The 20,647-nt window shown below is 41.5% G+C and overlaps 1 protein-coding gene and 1 non-coding gene across 2 annotated transcripts; both read right to left on the minus strand.

The window, feature by feature from the left end:
• Positions 1-1,727: 1,727 nt before the first annotated feature.
• Positions 1,728-5,879, minus strand: LOC103711860 (60S ribosomal protein L18a-like). Its single transcript, XM_008798164.3, has 4 exons — positions 5,696-5,879; positions 5,214-5,329; positions 5,050-5,113; positions 1,728-2,265 (listed from the first exon to the last, which is right to left on the minus strand). The coding sequence occupies exons 1-4, from the start codon at positions 5,708-5,710 to the stop codon at positions 1,924-1,926; spliced, it is 537 nt and encodes a 178-aa protein (XP_008796386.1). The 5' UTR covers positions 5,711-5,879; the 3' UTR covers positions 1,728-1,923.
• Positions 5,880-9,481: 3,602 nt separating this feature from the next.
• Positions 9,482-9,554, minus strand: TRNAF-GAA. Its single transcript has one exon. It is a non-coding gene; the product is annotated as a tRNA-Phe (tRNA).
• Positions 9,555-20,647: the final 11,093 nt, after the last annotated feature.

Genomic DNA, 20,647 nt, shown 5'->3' on the forward strand with positions numbered 1-20,647 from the left:
GACAGCCTGGTCTTTGTTTAAACAAAAGAGAGAGTGAATAATTCAGACAAAGGGATTTTAAATAATTTAATTTATTTTATATCCTTCTATTACATGTAAACAAAAATTCATATATATTATTAATTTTAGTATTAATAATGTTGATATTGATATGCTCGCTGCTACTCTATTATTATCAAAATTTATTATTTAATATGCAATAACTATTAATGCTTGATTATCGTTAAAGTTTATTTCAAAAATAGTCCAAAAAATTAAAAAAAATCATGCTTTTGGTTCTGGTACGAAATTCTCTATTCATCGTATGAACACTGGTATTCATGATGAAAGTGTCTACTCGATAATTATTGAAGTTTATTACTTAATCTGTAATAAAAATTTAACTTCAAATTTTTTATTTATTATAATTTATTATATTAATATATTAAAAGAAGAAAATCATACTCCACATCGCATAGGTTATATGTTAGTAAGGGATTCTTTTGTTCCAACACGTGTAAAACTTCTACAGAATGCTGAATGAGACTCGTGATTCCTTCATTATCTTTTGTGTTCTGAGGCCAACCTTCTTCTAGTAATCAGGTTTATAAAGCAACTTTTCTCAAACAACAGATGTCCAGCTATGGTTGGATCACTTATAAATCTTAATTTAGGCCACGTCACATGGAGACGGATATCTGGCCACGAATTCTATTGACTGGTGCTTGCAACGACAAACACTTGGTCGGCTGGTAAAATTGGGAGCACCTATTAAAAAAACAAAAAAAACAAAGAGTACCCACCCAATGCACCAATTCATTCCTTGAAGGGCATGATTTAAGTAATCGTACAGTCGCAGGAGAGAAGGGTGTTAAGTTGGGCAGCATCATCTCTGCGGTCTATTAATGATTAGGAAAAGCCTGGGCGGTGCGGCAGCTGACGGAATTCCACAGGTTCAAGTTTCCGGATTAGCATCTGTCGTCGTTCAATCTTACCCCCAGATAACAAATATAAAATATCAAGTTGGCTTTAGAAGGGAAGTATGTTGAATTTACGGTGATTTGGCAGGTGGTGTTATGGAATGACCAATCAAACATGATTGTTTGCCTTGGATCGTTCCTGTGAAACTTATGGTTCAGAAAATAAGATGCATTCTGCCACAAAGTTGAGTGATCTACCCAAGCCCCCATGGACTTCCCCTCCCTTGAGAAAGACAAATCGATATGGACATTAGAACACCGACCACCACCAAATTGCTTTAGAACATTCGAACTATGATCAATGATGACATAGCCTTCCAAGCAAGCATATATTCAGAAAGACTAATAGAGCCACAGACTGAGCAGTCTCGTATGTAGCCAGTCACTCCAAAATGCCACGCTCCAGGACTTTATGACCTTATTGAATATATCTACACTACAACCATATGATTCATCCATTTTTAGCACCAAAAAAAAAAAGAAAAAGAAAACACTGACTGCATGACAGAAATTATTCTCTCTCTATCCAAATTACCTCTCCCTGCAGTATCAGGTAATTGCCAGGACAAAAAGAAATGGTTCCCTCTGCAATCAAGGGAGCGTGGCAGCTGACTAGTTACAAAATACGCCACTGTTTTGTGGTGGCTGGAAGAAGAAATCACCAATTGTAAGCACTAAACAGGCGAACTTAGGCTGGTAAATTCCAAAACACCATGAGTATCTCCTAGATCTACCAACAAGAAGACTGACTCATGCGCGCCAGCAATATGATATAGTAAAAATCAGAAACAATTTCTACCCATAGTCGCACTGAATTAACTAAACTGCTTTTAAAGGTCTTACACAAAGCTCTTACCCAAAAACAAACTGACAGAGACTCACAAAATCCAACAGTTCATGAAATGAAGAAAACCCGGGCACGCCCAAAAGAAAACATTTGCATACATGCTTGGTGCTTACTGCCCTACATAAAGAGATTGGGGCGGGAGGCCTTGTAGGTAGTCTTCAGCTTCCTGGTAGGTGGTCTGACTTTCTTAAGGACGAGAGGGAATTTGATCTTTGAATCATGGAACTGCTTGGTGCTCTCACGCTTGCAGAGTTTGGCTGGGATTGTGGCAGTCTTGATGATCTGAATGCAGTGGTGCCGGACACGGTGACGGGATGCCATCTCATTGTACATCTGCTCGACAGCACCATTCAGTGTGGTGTCCCTATACTCCTTGTACATGTTGTGGTAACCTGTCCTGCTCTGGTACCTCAGCCAGATGCCATAGTTCTTGATCTTTGTCGGTTTCCTCTCAAATATCTGGCCTCGCAGCATAAAGCAGCACCAAATTAGCTTCTCCATACCAATATAAACTAGAATAACTAAGGAAGTTGCAGGATTTTATTTTTTCCCAGAGACAATCCCATCAAGTTTCATATCAATCAGAGGCACAAGAGCAACTAAAATTCCCGGAAAATGCAAAGACAACAGCTGCATATTTTGATTGAAGATCATGACTGTGGTTGCAAGATGCTTTAAAAAATAAAAACTTGAGTTGCAATGTCATAATTTAGGAGAAAGGGGTAGTTATCACAGATTATGATGCAAAGTTCATACTGAGTGCAGCTATAACGACCATGGCTGAAAGATCAAGGTGTATGAAGTCTCACATTCGGCTCTTGCAGCGTCGGGATAGGGACTCCATCTAACTTAGGTTCATCAAGGCCGAAGGCAAACCTAAGTCAAGGTAACCCTTCTTAAACATTTTGGTATTGCTCCTTGATCAGATTATAACTGATGAATCAGAGCACGTGGAGTCATCTTATCATTTTCTTGTAAAGAAAAAATATGGTGGACTAACCGATCTTTACATCAGTTGATGAAAGAGCCTGTACTTATAACCGTGGCCATCCATGATCCAGCCTTGATCAACCATTTCCAATCAACTTTTAAAAATCTATAAACAACCCTATCTAAGGGCTACATGCACTGACTTAGTTGAGGGAGGAAGAAATGGTTAAGAAATGAACAGGAGGCCACCAATAATTAAATAAATAAAAGGGCAGGACAATTAACACCTTCCAAGGATTCCTATAACTTGCTTTTGTGGATTTGTTAATAATAGTCCTCTTTGTGTGGTCAATATCGAGAATTGCCGTCTAACAGCTAAATTATTACATAAGAAAGAAATTCTACCAGTAATCCACCAAGAAGACTGCAAAAGAAAAGTAACTAACTAACGAAGCATACACAAGGGAAATTGAAAGTTAAGAAGTTTTTTTGTCTTATATATTTCCATTTTCATTTTTCCCCTTCATGGTTACTAATTGATTGGTTTCAGGTCCAAAAATTCAACCACCATGTCCACCAAAACTAAGTTAATCAAAACCATGATTTAAGTAGAATACATGTCCATGTCCTGGTGTGTGTCTATGTTATCTAGCAAGCATCCATGTTGCATGGCAAGCACAGGACACTTGAATACTCTAACTAGATATATCTATTCTGAGCAAAACTTTTATCTCTCCAAAAGGAGCAAAAGATGTCAATCATCATAACAGGACAGCCTTTTCAATCTAAAAATGTTCTCAACAGGTGATTATCAGATACTGAATAAGGTGATAAACAAGTATGGAACCTCCTACCACACTTTCATTCATATATTAGCAGGCAAGTATTTGGTTTCCAAATCACCAATGGGAACATCAAACTAGTACCAACATAAAAGAAGAATTACACAGAAAAGAACTAATGAACAATCTCTGGCAACAGCACATATATATCAACTAAGAATGCATTTCTTCCAAGGTGCTCCATGTCATCATTTATTACTGGTTCATTCATACCCACAATTTTTATCATAATTAGTAGATTATCTCCTATGGTAAACTTATTAAGAAAAAACAATGATGGCTCAAATCCTCAATTCTGAGCTTCATTCGGAAAGGGACAAACTTCTGCTGACTGGGTGGACTGGAGTTCAATTGGCATATACGCAACAAAGTGTGGACAGATTGCAGCTATTTTAATTTGATAAACCAAACTTGGAAGTAAAGAATGAGGATGATAGAATGATGATGGACAAACATCAAAAAGTTTTGGAATAATGATGCCCAATAAGACACCTATTGTTTTCACCTACAACAATGAATAACAGATGAATGTAATCTAAAGAGCATTTCTATTACCACTGAGAGCTGGATAGCATCACCTCTTGCTACTTGGGCAAGAGGTGGCAGATAGCTGCCAGGGGTGGGGTGGGTATATAGAAAAGGTGAGAATTAGCCTCTCCTACTCTTAATACACACAAGCACTACCAAGGGTTGGGTGGGTATAAAATAGACAAGGTAAGAATTAGCCCCTCCTATTCTTAAGATACGCGCGCGCGCACAGCTGCCAGGGGTGGGGTGGGTATAGAATAGAAAAGGCAAGAATTAGCCCCTCTTATTCTTAAGACGTGCGCGCACACAGCTGCCAGGGGTGGGGTGCGTATAGAATAGAAAATGTGAGAATTAGCCCCTCCTATTTTTAATACACACACACACTGTTTGTACATAAAATGAAAGAGAGAATCCAAGCAACATCAACCCACAGTAGTTCAGCTAGCTTAAAACAGTACAGGAGCAATGCAAGCCAAACAAAGATATGGAAAGCATCTAACTACATTGGATCCTGTATTCTCATCATGAACAAAAGGTTATGACCCAAACGATGTATCTAAGGATGTCAACCTGCAAAAGAAATAACAAAGGCATATGCCCAAGTTTAGCAATTGCAATGGAACAATTCTAGCAATATTCATCATTCCACCAAGCATCACGCACCACCATGATGCCAAAACACAAACACAAGTAGGCTGATTCCAAACATAATGATAGTTTAGGTACCGATCATGTAGACCAGGTTCGGTTGAAACTTTAGAGCCACCATGATGCGCCAAAAAATATTTCAATTTAATCACACCAGAACATAATTTGCGGCAAACTGCACGCTTATGACATGGCTAAAAGTCACATATCATAAGATACAGCATGGTCACCAAAACTCCAATAAGCCTAAGTTTGGAAACGAAAGAAAATAAGAAGAGAGTAAAAACAAATTAACCTCGTTAATTGCGAGCACTTGGCCATTGCTCTTTTTCACCTTCTTCAGCTTCCTCAAGAAATACCTGAAATTTTTAAAATGACGCAACAGATTCAAAATAACAACGTGATAAGAAAGAAACGAAGGAAAAAAAAAAAGAATTGAAAGATAGAGTCTACACGTACCAGAACTTGGATTTAGCTCGGACTTCGTTGGTAGCCCAAAGCTTCATGCGGTAAATCTTGGGGTGCTCATCCGACGGGGTCGGGAGGGCTCGACCCACCACCTGGTACTGATGAAACTGCCCCCAATTCCCATCCATCATCATAAAAGAAATCAATACATGGCCACCAACAACAAAACTAGCAAATAAAATAACGGAAAAAGAAAAGAAAATGACGGCATTGGAGGTGAGTTTCGCTCGATCATTCTTAGTACTACCATTATTCGATAAGCTTAAGAGATTTCAGGCTTAATTTCATATGAAATCCTAACGGACTCCGATCAAATCCGATCCAAATATCAGTAACCTTTGAAACCGGAGATCTCTGAAGAATCGGGGGTGAATGGTGCCTGAGATCCAGCGATCTATCGAAAGCTACCATGGATTTGGGAAGACGAGGAGGGGGAGAAGTAGAAGTAGAAGTAGAAGAGGGGGTGAACTTACCCTGAAGTTGCCCATCGATCCCCCGACGTCCGACGCTGCTGCTACGATGCACCGCCTCCGCCCTCAGAGAAACTCTCGTTCCCCGGGGCCGAGGAAATTAAAAGTACCCGGAAACCCTAGCGGCAACCCTAGTTTCGCCATGTTTCGGAACGGAATTACGAGAATAGCACGGGAGACGGTTGGGTCAATAAATTTGGGCTGGTCACCGCACGGTGAGGGCATGAAAATTGTGTCCGCAAGAACCTTACTCTGGGCTTTGTAGGGAACCTAATCCACCACGAATCTATTGGATGCAGACAGTTTGGGTCGAATTCTTGTGCTATTATGTGATTAGGCCATAACTGCTTTTTAATTATCCCAGGATTGAAAGAAAAAAAATGCAACTTTTGTTTGGATGTAGTGGTACCACCTCGATCTAATTGGAGAGAGAGAACAGATTATGTTGGAATGAAACTCATCCAGGGATTGACTTTTATATTAATATTCTTATTTATCGCATCATTTAATTTCTCATGTTGAAGTTATGCTTAATGATATTATTATCTGAAATGAAAATTTTACATTGACCTTCTCATTCCAAATCTTGACATTGCCGACTACCTACCTCTATCAAAAGGATGCAATAAACTCTTAACAAGTGGTCGCATTTGTGTATTACTTGGTAAAAGCTTTATTTTAACACCTAGCTGAAAATGGGTTTTATGTTAAAAAAAAAGTATGGACTTCAAGTTATGTGATGCAATTGAGTTATAAACGCAGCGAATCATGTTGCCAAATCCTTTCTAGATTATTTAAAATGACCAAATTAATTTACAAAATTTTTGATAATTATATTGTAGCACCGCTCCATGATATAGAATCCGGTGTGCGTGTGACATTCCAGCTCTTGTTGGGATTCTACTTCTCCAACAAAGCTAGATGATCACTACCTAGTTGTTGGTCATTGGACTGTCTTCTTCATGGTGATTGTGTGAGTTTGTTTTCAGTTTTTCTTTCTTAAGTTAGAGCATGCTGAGCCTAAGAATCTTTGTAGTGGATGGTTTCAAAAAAAGAAAAGAAAGGAGATTTGGGATTAGGCTTATTAGAGCATTCTTGGCCATTGTATGCATTAATGAGTGGCACTACTATTAGTCAATATGCACCCAATAGGATGGTGTGGAGGAATAGGGAGGTCAAATGCCTATTCTAAGTGCATTCATTGGATGCATAAACAATGAGTGCATACGGAATAGCAAAAGAAAGAGATAAAAAATCGAGAGGGAGTAGCCGGCGTAGGAACCGTTAGCCATTGAGTGCCTTTATAGGATGTAATTCCTCTATGGGTGGTGGTAAGCTTAGCTTATCTGCGGTTTAAATTCAAAATTCTAATGTATCAAAATCACATGGTGAAAAAGATTTTCAAGGCTCATTTGGTTTTTTTTTTAAAAAGAAAAGAAAGTATGGTCAACAAAAGAAATAAATAAATGCTTCTAGTTTGAGTTTTCAAACGAGAGAAGATTAGAAAGTAGCATTTTCATAGAAATAAGATTTCTATATTTTATAGAAAAAAATTCATGAAATATATGAGAAAACTAATTTTCCATCGGTTAGGAACTAGGGTCTCTTTTTTTTTTTGCCAACAGTACCTTTAAGCCATCAAAATCCATAGGTAAGGTATTTTTCTTTTTTAAGGGTATAATAGGTATTTTATACAAATTTTTCAATGGAGTAAATGCTCAATCAAACATAAACCTCTTTTGAATGTGCCACTTTTCTATGATCAACCAAAAATGCCAAAATCATTTTTTCAGATATCATATTCTTAGAAATTATCTTTTCAGAAAAAATATTCTAGTGTGGAAATTTTTTTCCACACTAAATTCAAAAAGCACCAAAATTCAAAATTTGAATCCAGTAGTAAGACTATGTCATCCGAAGATCCGAACATTGTTAACCTGCTAAAAATCGGTTCTGATATCGATAGGACTCTACGATCAAAAAAATTAGCATGATGCTACCATTAGAATTGTTCTAACGGCAGGTCTCTATGATTAAAGCACTTTGGTCCACGATAAGTAAGGGCTCATGCATAGTGCATCAATGAATGATGGGTGGTAGAAGCATCATAGACCCAAATTTTGCAACATCGCATATGAAGACACCACTGAATGATGCGAGGGCCAAAAGTAGGGTGTCTCTGCATATGATATTTACCATGCAACATATTATGCATCAACTGGTTAACAACTAACATAATATAAATCATTTTGCTTCAATGACAATCTGAGAAGGATATGTGATTCATCATGTATCTTCTATTCTTGTTGATTCTAACCTTTTTCGATCCCATTTCTTCGCTTTGCTATCACAAGCAGCACATGGAAAGTCTAGTGACCATTGTTCCTATCATGGGCATGGGCATATGGCCATGTAATATGGTAGAAATCGTGTTTCATGCAACCACATCATGCAACACCGGTGCATTATACATGTTGATAGAGAAATCCTAAATAGGACTTGAAATTGAAATAAAAGGTTACAACTTGCGCAATTAATATAGACCGAGCCTAATCAAGACTTAGGCTTGGATACAATAGATGCACATCTCATGTGGCATTTAAATAAGAATGCCACAACTCAATTTTGGTTGAATTAGTGGTAAGAGTTGTAGGGATGTGCAATAATTACACATACGTTAAACATGGACCCACATCAAGTTACAAACTTAACTTGCCACGTGTTAGTGTAATGCATACAAGTATACAACTTTACATCCTATTTCACTTCATCGTTACACCAAATGGCATCATCTATTTTGCTGATCATATTCACTCAAATTTTTGATATATCTTAAATAGTTATAGAGCAACTTACCAGATGGATATTGAGAAGGTCAATACTTGCAGTGGATTTAGAGATCTATATATTTGATCAATCACAGACTATGATCAAGAGTACTTTTAATTTCATGGAATATCTTGACAATCGATGTGTCACAAGGAGATCAATAGATCATGTTTACTTGATCATAGCTGACATTTCCTTGTCCAAAGATTCGGAATAATAATAATGTTTGATTATACAACCTCACATTTAGGGACAAAATCATTAAAACATCTAGGAAAAGATGTTTATGGGAAAAAAAACTCAAAAATACAAACATCAATCAAAAGAATTAAAAATTATAACATCAAGAAATGGTTACATTCATCTTTAAAAAAAATAGTTTTATACAAAAGCTAAAAGAAGGGGAAAAAACAACTGTTGTCCGTGCCTTGTAGTTATTTTACTTTACATATTTTAGTTCTAAGAACATAACATTGGCATATAAAATTATTCTAAAATAATTTTGTTAAAAATATACTTAATTAGCTGATCTCAAAAACTATTTTATTAAATATTTTTTGAGAAAAAACCAAAAGTCAAACACAACTTTTGGCATATAAAATTTAAAATGCACAAAATTTATTTCTTATAAAAAATTTATTTTAAATATCTTTCTAAAATAATTTTGTTAAAAATATGTTTAATTAGGCGGTCTCAAAAACTATTCTACTAAATACTTTTAAAAAGTCAAAAGTTAAACACAACTTTTGGCATATAAAGTTCAAAATATATGATTTATACTCATCAAAAATCTATGTTTTTAATGTTTTCTAAAATATATATTTTTTAAAATATGTTTAATTAGTTGGTCTCAAAAACTATCCATAACAGATTTTTTTAACAAATTAAAAACAATTTTAAGCATATAAAATTTTTGATATATAATTTATTTTTATCAAAAATATAAATTTTTAATGTATTTGCGGTGAGCGTGGATCGAACACGCGACCTTCAGATCTTCAGTCTGACGCTCTCCCAACTGAGCTATCCCCGCTGTGGATGAGTGGTCGTTTTAGATCCTAAATACTTATTAGCGTTGATCACCAGAGGTGAAAACATTCATTCCGATTATTTGGGTTCAAGAAAGATATTTACACAATGATGATGAGCCTGACACATTGTTTAAAATCAAATGCTATGAATCAGATCTATCACATACGTTCAGCAAATCATCCGGCACCATTAACTTGTGCGACCCATCCCTATCTATGAATTACCGGATCCATTATCCCTTGTTTACTGTCGACAAAAGAGAGTTTTTTTTCCTAGTATCGCCTTAGGATTTTCTGAGGATTGGAACATTGACCTGCAAATTCATTAAAATATATAAGTAGGTTATCTTCATTATCTTCATTTTCTGATGGATAGCATGAGTCGTCCATTCTCTTTCAAGATTGTTATCTCCAGGATAAGTAGGTTATTAGCACAATAGCCACAAGATATTTCATTACAAGAAGATCCATAGACATCTCCAAACGTAAAAAAATTATGGCAATGACTTCATTATCCCTCCGAAACATTCTGTAGATCACATTGCCATGGAACAGAAGGCACAAAGTCCAACACTAACGGTCATACTTTTATAAACATAGGTCCTTACATAGAAGAATCTGACAAGGGCACGATCATGCATGCATCGCAAGCACGCAGCGCAAGCACCCCCCTTCATGCATTAGATCAAAGGCCTTGTTGATATCCACCAGTGTCAATGTGTGAGTTATGTATTCATCCACCTTGATCTCCTGCAACAGTCACAGAAGTTTAGGTCGATACATATGCCATTTTAGTAAGCTTGCATCAATGTGTACCGACTTGACTCAATGATCAGTATCCAGTCAAATTTTGTTGTAATGTTGAAAACTTGAAATAAATGTTCGCAACATTAAAAATAGAAAGTAGAAAGAAAAATTATCCTATAAACCATTATGAAAAGTAGGGGTGCAAATGGGTCGGATCGGATCGGATCGTAGGCATTTTTTGTTCGGGTCCTAATTTTGGACCTAGACCCAACCCGGTTGAAGATCGGGTCGGATCGGGCCCGGGTCGGATCCGAGTTCGAGTTGGATCGGGTCCGGGTCTGTACCGGATCCATTTTTTGTGCTTTTGGGAGAGGATTTGGGCAAATCTAATTTGGTTATATCGTAATTATGAGGTGCTGGGTGACCCATGACCTGAAAGACTTGCAATTGACCTCCGGTCAGAACAAATGACCCATGACTTTAATTAAGTCGGTCTGCAAGCCAAATTTCATATCACACCCTATGTGACTAATCTGGATGGAACTTGGTGTCTCCCATCTCCCCTCTCACGAGGACAAAAAAAATCCCAGTGTAATAGATCGAGAGAGAATCCTGACGAACTACACGACCCACAAAAAAAAAAAAAATTCTGTTTTGCTTTTCTTCCTCCCTCTCTCCCTCTCCCTCTCTTCGGATCCATTTGGATCGGGTCAGGTCCGCTCAGTAAACCTAGACCCGATCCAGAAAATAATTCGGGTCCCATTTTAGGATCCGACCCGGACCTGCGGATCCTAAAATTCGGATCGGATCGGGTCTACGCGGGTCGGGTCTTGAGTCGACCCGACCCATTTGCAGCTTTATTGGGGAGTAACTACATCTCTTTTGTTTATTTTCTTGAATCTGACTTGTGCTTCAGAAGAATAAAAAAATTGGAAAGCATCTCCTGTTTAAAATTGAACCGATCAAATGCTAATCTGCTGTCAAATACTGTTATACCAGAATGCTTAGATATTTAATTAAGTCGTTCCTAATCTGGCCTCTAAAGTTCTTTGAATCATAGCAGGTCTTCCAAAGGAGTGCTAAGATACCGCATCTAACTTTGGAGCTTAGGCCCCCGGTGAGATGGTGAAGATTTAACCCACAAAAGTCCAGCCCCGTTCCTTTAATTATTTGAGAGAAAGAAACAAGAATACCGTACGAACATACAAAGTTCTGCGGAGACACCAGAACTGAACCCCTGAGCCACATGGAAACCTAATTTATCTCGTGTTCTAATTAATAATTTAATTATGATCGCTCCACTGATGTGCATGCCCGAGAGCAGGCGGGAGGAAAGAACACAGTTGCGAGGAGCGCAACCTCAGACAGAGCTAGGATCATCTCCCGTCTGCACCGGGGGTTCTCCTCCATGGAACCACCCTGCCACAAGAGCCGCGAGGATGCGGACTGATGCAACGAGACAGCCGGACAGCGACTGCCATGGCCTTCGAAGCAATGGTATCGCCGGGATCATGCAGAGAACATAGGCAAACCACTGGAATTGCTCGCGGATCAGAACCGAAGCAAGCGAAGCAAAGGCCGGCCCCAAGAAGACAACGGCAACATCCTCGAGGACATGAGCGACTTTTGGCAGGCTACGGCGCCGGAAGGTGATGCTAGCAAGAGCAGAAGCAACAGCACCGACGATGGAGAAGGCAAGGACGTCCATGTCGATGAAATGTTGGGATGCTGCTGAAGAATTCTTTATCGCCACCCGGCCGCCATCGATGGTGATGCATGCCGAAACTACCGTCAGCACAAACCCGAAAACGAGCGCCGGCGTGCCATCGATCAAGCTACGAAGCACCGGCGAGCTACCTGCATCTCTGGTACTCCATGGGCTAGTCTGGCATTCCATGCATCCACGTTCTCCAAAGAAAACAAAAATCGCAGGAACATAAGGTTTTGGAGAAATGGAGTGTGATTGGCTACGAGGAACTGATATTTATGGGGATTGGGGAGGCGTAGGTAAGTGCTTCCTCCACGTCCGCAGTTGACGGCCATTGCAATAAATCAAAATAGAGTCATGCTAGGAACTTGGACGGAAGTTGCCTAGAAAAAAAAAGTGCGGCCGACTTAAATTAGAAAGTATGTGTCTCTGTCTTTTTTTTTGCCATGAAGCTAACGGGTTGTCCCGATCACGCAACGCGACACGTGTCCCGCGCTCCCGTGGTGGAACGTGAGCCATAAGGTGGTAGTCATCGCGAGCCCGAACGCGACACATGTCCCACGTATGGACATGTAAAAATTGTAAATCATAACATTGCAATGGCAAATTTTTAAAATTTATTTTTAATCAATAATTTACTTAAAGCAAAATTTTAAAATTTCAAAATAATATATGCTAACATAAACCAATTACTCTAACTAGTCTAACTAAAATTTTAATAATTAAGCAAAATCTTCCAAATCTACCGCACTCTTCAAGTCCCGAGCAATCATGCATCCGAATCTAAAAAACAAAAAAAAAAAACAAGATAATGAGATACATTAGCCTAATAAGCAACATAATACCCCATAGTAGGGTTAAAGCATGCTAGATAATTAATTAAAATACAAAATAATGACTGAAAAATAAATCACGAATAATATTTTTTTTCAAAACTTATTATTATTTTTACAAAAACTCTGGTAAGCATAAATAGACTATGGCTATGTAACCCAGTGGCATGGGTTGCACAAAGTGCCAAAAATTACTATTGTTAACCACAGTGGCAACGGTATCCGGAAACCACTATTCAAATCACCGGTGGCGCGGTGTCGAAACTGATTCCTCGCATATTACAAGTTAACAGGTCCAACGGATAATTCCCATTGGCGAGACCAGAACATATCATAATCATGCTGAGAATACATATATGTATCCAAAATAAATTTTTTATAATTTGCCTAGTCGCTTTTTTACAGACTTTATGACATATAATATAATTTCCAAATGATATTTGACATACCTGACCCATTTTACTAAGTACAAAATATTTCTCATAATTTAATCAACTAATAATTATTTTATCAAATAATTTGGAAAATACACTTTGAAGTATTAAGTTACTTACCTCTTCTTGCTTTAAATCCTACTTCACGTAGACGGATTAGATTCAACTGTTAAAATATAATTAATTTCTTTGTTAATTATAGAGTTAAGCAAAACCGAAAATACTATTGGATAAGGTCCAATAAGATCCGAACGTGGTCCATATTGGACAGGACCCAACATGCCCCCATTAGCCCACATTGGGCACGACCCAATAGGGCCCAATCTCAGCCAATAATTAGCACGACCCAATAGGGCCCAGATCTTGGCCCAAATGGCCCACTAGGTCCCACAGTTGTTGAATTGGAAATATTTTTGCTGCTAAAAGGAGATTTACTATAGAGATCCACAATGTACAGGCACTGATCTGAGAGACTGGAATTCAACTAGAACAGGAGCGATGACATACGAATAGCAAGGACTCAGTACTGCTGCTGCTTTCTCCGGCACCAAGGTCAGGTGCCGTGCTTCCAAGACCATCCACGCCATCTTATCCCGTTACGTGATGCTACAGGTGCCGTTACGCCATCTCTTCGGCCAGGTTGCATGCATGCTTCGAATAGCCAAAAGGCCTGCACCAACCTGAGCCCGTAGGACATCTTGCAATCAGGCTGGGGATTACAAACTTGGGAGGGGGGAGAGAGTTTCGCTTCGCTTGGATGGATTATTAGCTTCTAATAATCTGATCGCTCTCTTACTACTTCCTTTCGTCCTTCCCCGACTGAAAGCCGCTCGCTTCAGTGAGGGTACTACTAATTTAAAGACGATTAGGGAGGCCGTGATCTTAATTAACACCTCCAGGTGAGCCGTGATCTAATACGTTCCCCGATTTCGCCACCCGCAAGCAATATAACACGCGCCAGGCTGGTTGATTATAAATACGGGAGAGTTTCGCATTGGAACATGGTAGTCATCTACGATGGTACGCTCCTTTATAGTGCAAAAGTTGCATCTTAGAAAATTCCGTTTCTCAGCAAAACCGGCCGCCATCACAATCGGACAATTCAGAAATCTAATTAAGTTATCTTCTACACATGGTATCATCTGTTTTGCTACCAACTGAAAGCAAATTTGGCCCATCATCCTGAGGCCTTTACTCAGGTGGATCACGGATTGGTACTTAATCTATTGTATCTGTTTCTTTTTTCTGATTTTGTTGGCTACATTTGCACTCGTCCGATGTGAACGACCGTTGTATAAAATAAAAAAAATAAAAAAAAGAACAAGGAGGAGGAAGAAAGAAAGCAAATTCCGCATTTGTGCCCCATAATCCATGCTCCTAAGCTGGGGGAGAAAATTAGTGGGTAAAAGATGAAATTCGGCAATCTTTTGTTGCAGCAGGAATCATCGATCACTCAGCAGTCCCTAATTTATTTTGTGTTCTAATTAATAATTTATTTTGTGTTTTGATTGCTTCACTGATGTACAAGCCTGAGAGCAGGCGGGAGGGAAAAAACACACTTGTGAGGAGCGCAACCTCAGACACAGCCACAACCATCTCCCATCTGCGCCGAGGCTTCTCCTCCATGGAACCACCCCGCCACACGAGCTGCGAGGATGCGGACTGATGCAACGAGACAACCGGACAACGACTGCCATGGCCTTCGAAGCAATGGTATCGCCGGGATCATGCAGAGAACATAGGCAAACCACTGGAATTGCTCGCGGATGAGAACCGAAGCAAGCGAAGCAAAGGCCGACCCCAAGAAGACAACGGGAACATCCTCGAGGACATGAGCCACTTCTGGCAGGCTACGGCGGAACGTGATGCTAGAAAGAGCGGAAGCAAACGCACCGATCATGGAGAAGGCAAAGACGTCCATGTGGATGAAATGATGGGATGCTGCTGAAGCATTCTTTAGCGCCACCCGGCCACCATGGATGGTCATGCATGGCGAAACTATCGTCAGCACAAACCCCAGAGCGAGTGTCGGCATGCCGTCGATCAAGCTACGAAGCACCGGCGAGCTGCCCTCTCTCCCATCTGCATCTCTACCACTCCTTGGGCTACTGGTCTGGCATTCCATCCACGGTGTCGAAAGAAAAGAAAAGTCGCAGGAGAAGAAGGTTTTGGAGCTCAATGGGCCCAGCGACCTACAGTCTTAAGGAGCGAGGAGAAGTCCCTATCGAGGAAGACGAGGAAAAGAACTTATATATAATCCCACACAACAATAGGAGCTGACGCAAAGCTGCTCCCGTTCGATCCCCAAGGGAGGAGGAGGAGGAGGAGGAGGAGTAGAAAGAAAGGGGAAGGCTGGCACGATCCCTTTTGGTTAAGACAGGGCGAGCCGCATCAAATCCTCCCCGTGGGGAAGGACGGAAAACAAAGCAAAGGACGCTCGAAAGGGCGGAGGAGGTGGACTTGGGGAAGGACGGAAGAAGCGGGGTCCCAACCAAAAAACTCAAAAAAAAAATCGGCTGTCTCGCTTCACAGAGGATGCAGCTGTCCGAGTTCATACGGCACGATACCATGACGTGGAGCCCACGGGCCACACTTGGTAGGGCCATGAGCTCTCTTGATGCGTCAATCTTTTGTTGTCTAGTAAAGCTGTATGGTGTAGGAACAGGCGCAGCAAAAGAGCAACCGCGGCTCCTCTGTTCGTCATGAAGGGGAGAAGAGTGACGTGCCATCTCCTCACTCCCTTGGGCATCCATCATCCCCTTCGACTGGGGAAGTGCTTTTATTAGGGAGTAACTGAACTCAAGAAAAGGATGAGATAAAAAATAACGATTATATTCCAGGCATATATTTATTCGCTTTTCTGCATCTTTCTACTTCAAGAAAAAGGGGGCTTGGAGAAACATCTCCTCTCTATTTCTCTCCTCATCTTACCATCAAACCAGACACTTCTCTTCACGGCAAACTAAAGGCAGATCAAAACAAAACAAAGCCTCCAACTTATCAGGCAGAGATAATCAACATAATTTGGACGCATGGATATTCATTATTAATATGTGCACTTGCTTGATTTCTAACATAGCAAAACAAGTGCAATACATGTAACGATGCCGAAATCAAATCTCTTATCTTCTTATCTAATGAGATTTACCATACTCTTCTTTCAGCATATCTGGGATCTAGTCGAGGAGGATGTCTGTTCATTATTTAGACACATGCACGATGATGATCTAGATCTTGCTAGGAAACCAGCAGATTTTTGTCCTATTAGTTTGATCCGCAGCTGCATTGAGACAATGAGCTGATTGTCTCTAAAGTTTTGGCCAATTGGCTGCAACCATTTTCTGATTAGCTCATTGACCCGGCCCGAATTGCTTACATCTAAGGAAGATTAATTATGGATAGCATTGTTTGTGCCAACGAGATTTTACACCACCCCAGGAAGGAAGTGCGATACTAATAGAGTGGTATGCAAGCTAGACTTCATGAAGGCCATTGATATGGGGGAGGCACTCTTACTTAATCAAGTTGCTTTCTACGAGATCCTTTCCACCTAAATGGATTGGTTGGATGGCGAGCATTCTATCTAGTGGAAAAATTGAAGCGAATACCAATGACGATCGGATCCTTTGCCATCGTGAGCTTAGACAGGGCGATCTCCTTTCTCTCTTTATGTTCATACTTGCGGTTGACGCTCCTATGTAGAATGCTGAATGCTGCTGCATCAGAAAAAATCTATGAGGGGCACGGCAATTCCTGGATCAACTGTGGAACTAAAATCTTACGGTATGCTAATGAAGATGAGGAAAAGAGATTATATATAATCCGACACAAAAATAGGAGCTTAACCAAAGCTGTTCCCGTTCCCCAAGGGAGGAGGGGTAGAAAGAAAGGGAAAAGCTGGCACTATCCCTTTTGGTACGACAAGGCGAGCCCCATTAAGATCCTCCCCATCTCACCACTAGAAAACAAAGCATAAGGGCGCCTGAAAGGGGAGAAGGAGGTGGAATTGGGGAAGGACCAAAGAAGCGGGGGTCCCAAAAAAAAAGGTGGGGATTCCATGACATACGGCTGGCTGAGACTCGGCTGTCTCGCTTCACGGAGGATACAGCTGTCCGAGCTCATACGGCAGGATTCCATGACATGGGGCCCACGGGCCGATCTAGGTAGGGGGCCATCGGTTCTCTTGATGCGTCAATGTTTTGCTGTGTCGTAAAGCTGTATGCTGTCGGAACGGGCACACCAAAAGAGCAACTACGGCACCTCAGTCCGTCATGAAGGGGAGAAGGATTCAGGGGTTTTAGGGATACATTAAGCTCCGTCCTTTTTCATACTAGTGAATGGCTTCCCTAGTAGTTCTTCAAGCCATCGGTCGGACTGAGGCAAGGTTGCCCCTTGTCGCCGCTTTTATTCATCATCTATGTTGACTACCTGTCCATAACGCTCTGGCGTGCTTCAGCGATGCAAGAGATGGAGGCCTACAGGCTAGCATCGGATGCGTCTCCGATCTCGCACATGCTCTTTACTGATGATTGTTTGCTACTGGCTAGGACGACGAGACGGTCAGCTTAGGTGATCCGGAGAATTCTGGAGGAATATTGTGCGGTATCAGGACAAGAGGTCAATTTAGTCAAGTCATCCATTTATTTTAGCTCGAAGATCCATCCAGATGTGAAAGCGTCTATCACTGGCATCCTGGAGCTTAGAGAGCAGGAGGGCATCTTGAGATACCTCGGAGTTCCGATCACAAGCCAGTGCCAGCGCAGGGCGGACTGCACTCCCATAGAGCTAGGCATTAAATGCAGATTGGAGAGCTGGCAGGCGGGCGCTCTATCCATGATGGATAGAGTCACATTAGTATGGTCAGTCCTGAGCTCGGTCTCTATTTATCTGTTATCGCATACTTTGGTGCCCCTCATAGTATTACGGTGCATGGAGCAGCTGTTCAGGAGTTTCCTCTAAGGGCGACAGAGGGGCAGAAGAGGTGTCATCTGCTGGCATGGGACACCGTCTGCTAGCTAACCAGCAGTGGGGGATTAAGGGGCCCACTCCTTGATCGAGCGACGGGAGGTCCTCGCGACCAAGCTGGCGGCCAAGTTTCTTCTGGAGTCATGACCAAGCTGGCGGCCGGGTTTCTTCTGGAGCCGAAGAGTCTCTGGGGCGTTTGATGAGGGTCAAGTATGGAGATCCGACCGACTTTGTCGTCTTCCACATAGGCCACCACAATTCCTTCATCTGAAGAGAGATCTGTGCCAGCGCCCCGGTGGTCCTCCCAAAGATTAGATGGAAGGTCGGAGATGGATGGGCTATTGACGTCTTGGAGGGCACCTGGCTCTCCGAGGTGCCTCTGTGCGACTGGCCCACCGTGATTTGACGATGGTCGACTGGAGGGATGTAGAGTCTGCGATCTACTTGCTCTAGATGGGAGGACATGGAACGAGAACCTCATCTGATGGGCGTTTGGGGAGCGCTGGCCTAGCGAGTCTTGTCTTTGGCGATTCCTGTCGGGGAGGTGGCGAATATGAGGGTCTAGAGCATGATTGGGAGGTCAGAGGTGAAGATCTAGGATTTACTCTAAGTGGCTAGGAGGACTACGGCTCGATAGATTGATGAGGGTTGGATCTGAAGGCTTCATATTCACCCACGAGTCGCCTTGATCATTTGGAAGGTGGCATGGAAATGTCTGCCTATCAGAGGCATGCTAGCTCGGCGAGGGGTGAGTGTTTCACCATAATGCATGATCTTTCCGGAGGTGGAGGAGTCTATTTTCCATATCCCCCTCGAGTGCTCGCGAGCCGCTCATATCTGGGGGTGCGCCCCGAGCCCCCTGACCCTCGGCAGGGGTGGACATCGACCGAGGAGTTCCTGCACTTCCTGGAGTTATCATCTCCGAGGCTCGGACTTGAGGAGCGGGGGATCAGAACTGTCTATCTAGCCTACTATTGATAGCTAGATAGGAATGCTCGAGTCTTCGAGGATAGTAGAACGCATCCGAGATTGGGGGCAGATAAAGCTCTCCTTCATGCGGTGGAGGTCATTGCATCGCTGCGTCATCGTCTCTTGGGATGGCCAGAAAAATCTAGGGCTCCCCTTCTCCTCCTGCAGCGCCCAAAACCATGTTGATCTCCTGAAAACCCCCACCTCTGGTTTTCTCAAGGTAAATTTCGACGGTAGTGTTGGCTAGGAAGGGAACACTGGTGGTGTGGGATTTGTCATCCACGATGCAAGATTGTTAGCAGCTGGAAGCCGGCAAATCTTCGACACATCGGTAGTCAGTGCCGAGCTTAGAGCTGCATGGGAGGATATCACCTATGTGAGACGTGTGCTAGGCGCAAATCACATCCTCTTCGAGGGTGACTCGGCCACGGTGATCGAGTGGATCCAGAGTTGAGGACACGTGACGTTGGCTCTAGACCGCTACTCTATAATATTCGCAGGCTCTTAGACGAGTGTAGTCTCTATCAGGCTACACATGTCTATATTAAAGTGAACATCGTTGCTTACTAGGTGGCAACCTTCGCAGCTCACTCTAGGTGGCAACCTTCGCAGCTCACTATTTGGAAGGTTTTATCTGAGAAGACCATCTGTCGATGTCTTATCCTTTGTATTATCTTTTCTTTTCTAATTTTATTAGCTGCACCTATATCTGCAGCATGCGAGCCGTCATTATATATATATATATATATAAAAGAAAGAAAAGAGAAGAAGAAGAAGAAGAAGAAGAAGAAGAAGAAGAGGAGAAGAGAGAGAGAGTGAGAAGAGTGACGCCAAAAAGCGACCACTATGGCCCGACAATCAAAAGACCTGCTACAGACGTGTCCCTGGCAGTAACTGAACTGAAGAAAACGATGACATAAAAAATAACGATTATATACCAGGCATATATTTATTCTCGTTCCTAGTCTTTCTACTTCAGAAAAAAGGGGGCTTGGAGAAACATCTCCCCTCTGTTTCTCTCCTCATCTTACCATCAAACCAGATGCTTCCCTTCACGGCAAACCTAAAGGCAGATCAAAACAAAACAAACCATCCAACCAATCAGGTAGAGAAAATCACCATAATTTGGACGGATGGATATTCATTATTAATATGTGCACTTGCTTTATTTCTAACATGGTAGAACAAGTGCAATACATGTAACCATGCCGAAATCAAATATCTTATCTTCTTATCAAATGAGATTTACCGTACTCTTCTTTCGGCATCTCTGGGATCTAGTCGAGGAGGATCTCCTTTCATCATTTAGACAGATGCACGATGATGATCTGGATCTTGCTAGGCTTAACTATGCCGTGCTCACTTTGATACTCAAGAAAGAAGCTGCAAGGGCACCGGGAGAATTTTGTCCTATTAGTTCAATCCACAGCTGCATTGAG

Source organism: Phoenix dactylifera, chromosome 17 (assembly GCF_009389715.1).
Source record: "Phoenix dactylifera cultivar Barhee BC4 chromosome 17, palm_55x_up_171113_PBpolish2nd_filt_p, whole genome shotgun sequence".
NCBI lineage: Eukaryota > Viridiplantae > Streptophyta > Magnoliopsida > Arecales > Arecaceae > Phoenix > Phoenix dactylifera.

Excerpts from the sequence above, each read along its gene's own strand:
- LOC103711860 (XM_008798164.3), bottom strand. Across the intron at positions 5,114-5,213 it reads CGAGCTAAATCCAAGTTCTG|GTATTTCTTGAGGAAGCTGA; the intron begins GTACGTGTAGAC and ends TAAAAATTTCAG. Across the intron at positions 2,266-5,049 it reads AAGTGCTCGCAATTAACGAG|ATATTTGAGAGGAAACCGAC; the intron begins GTTAATTTGTTT and ends CTGCGAGGCCAG.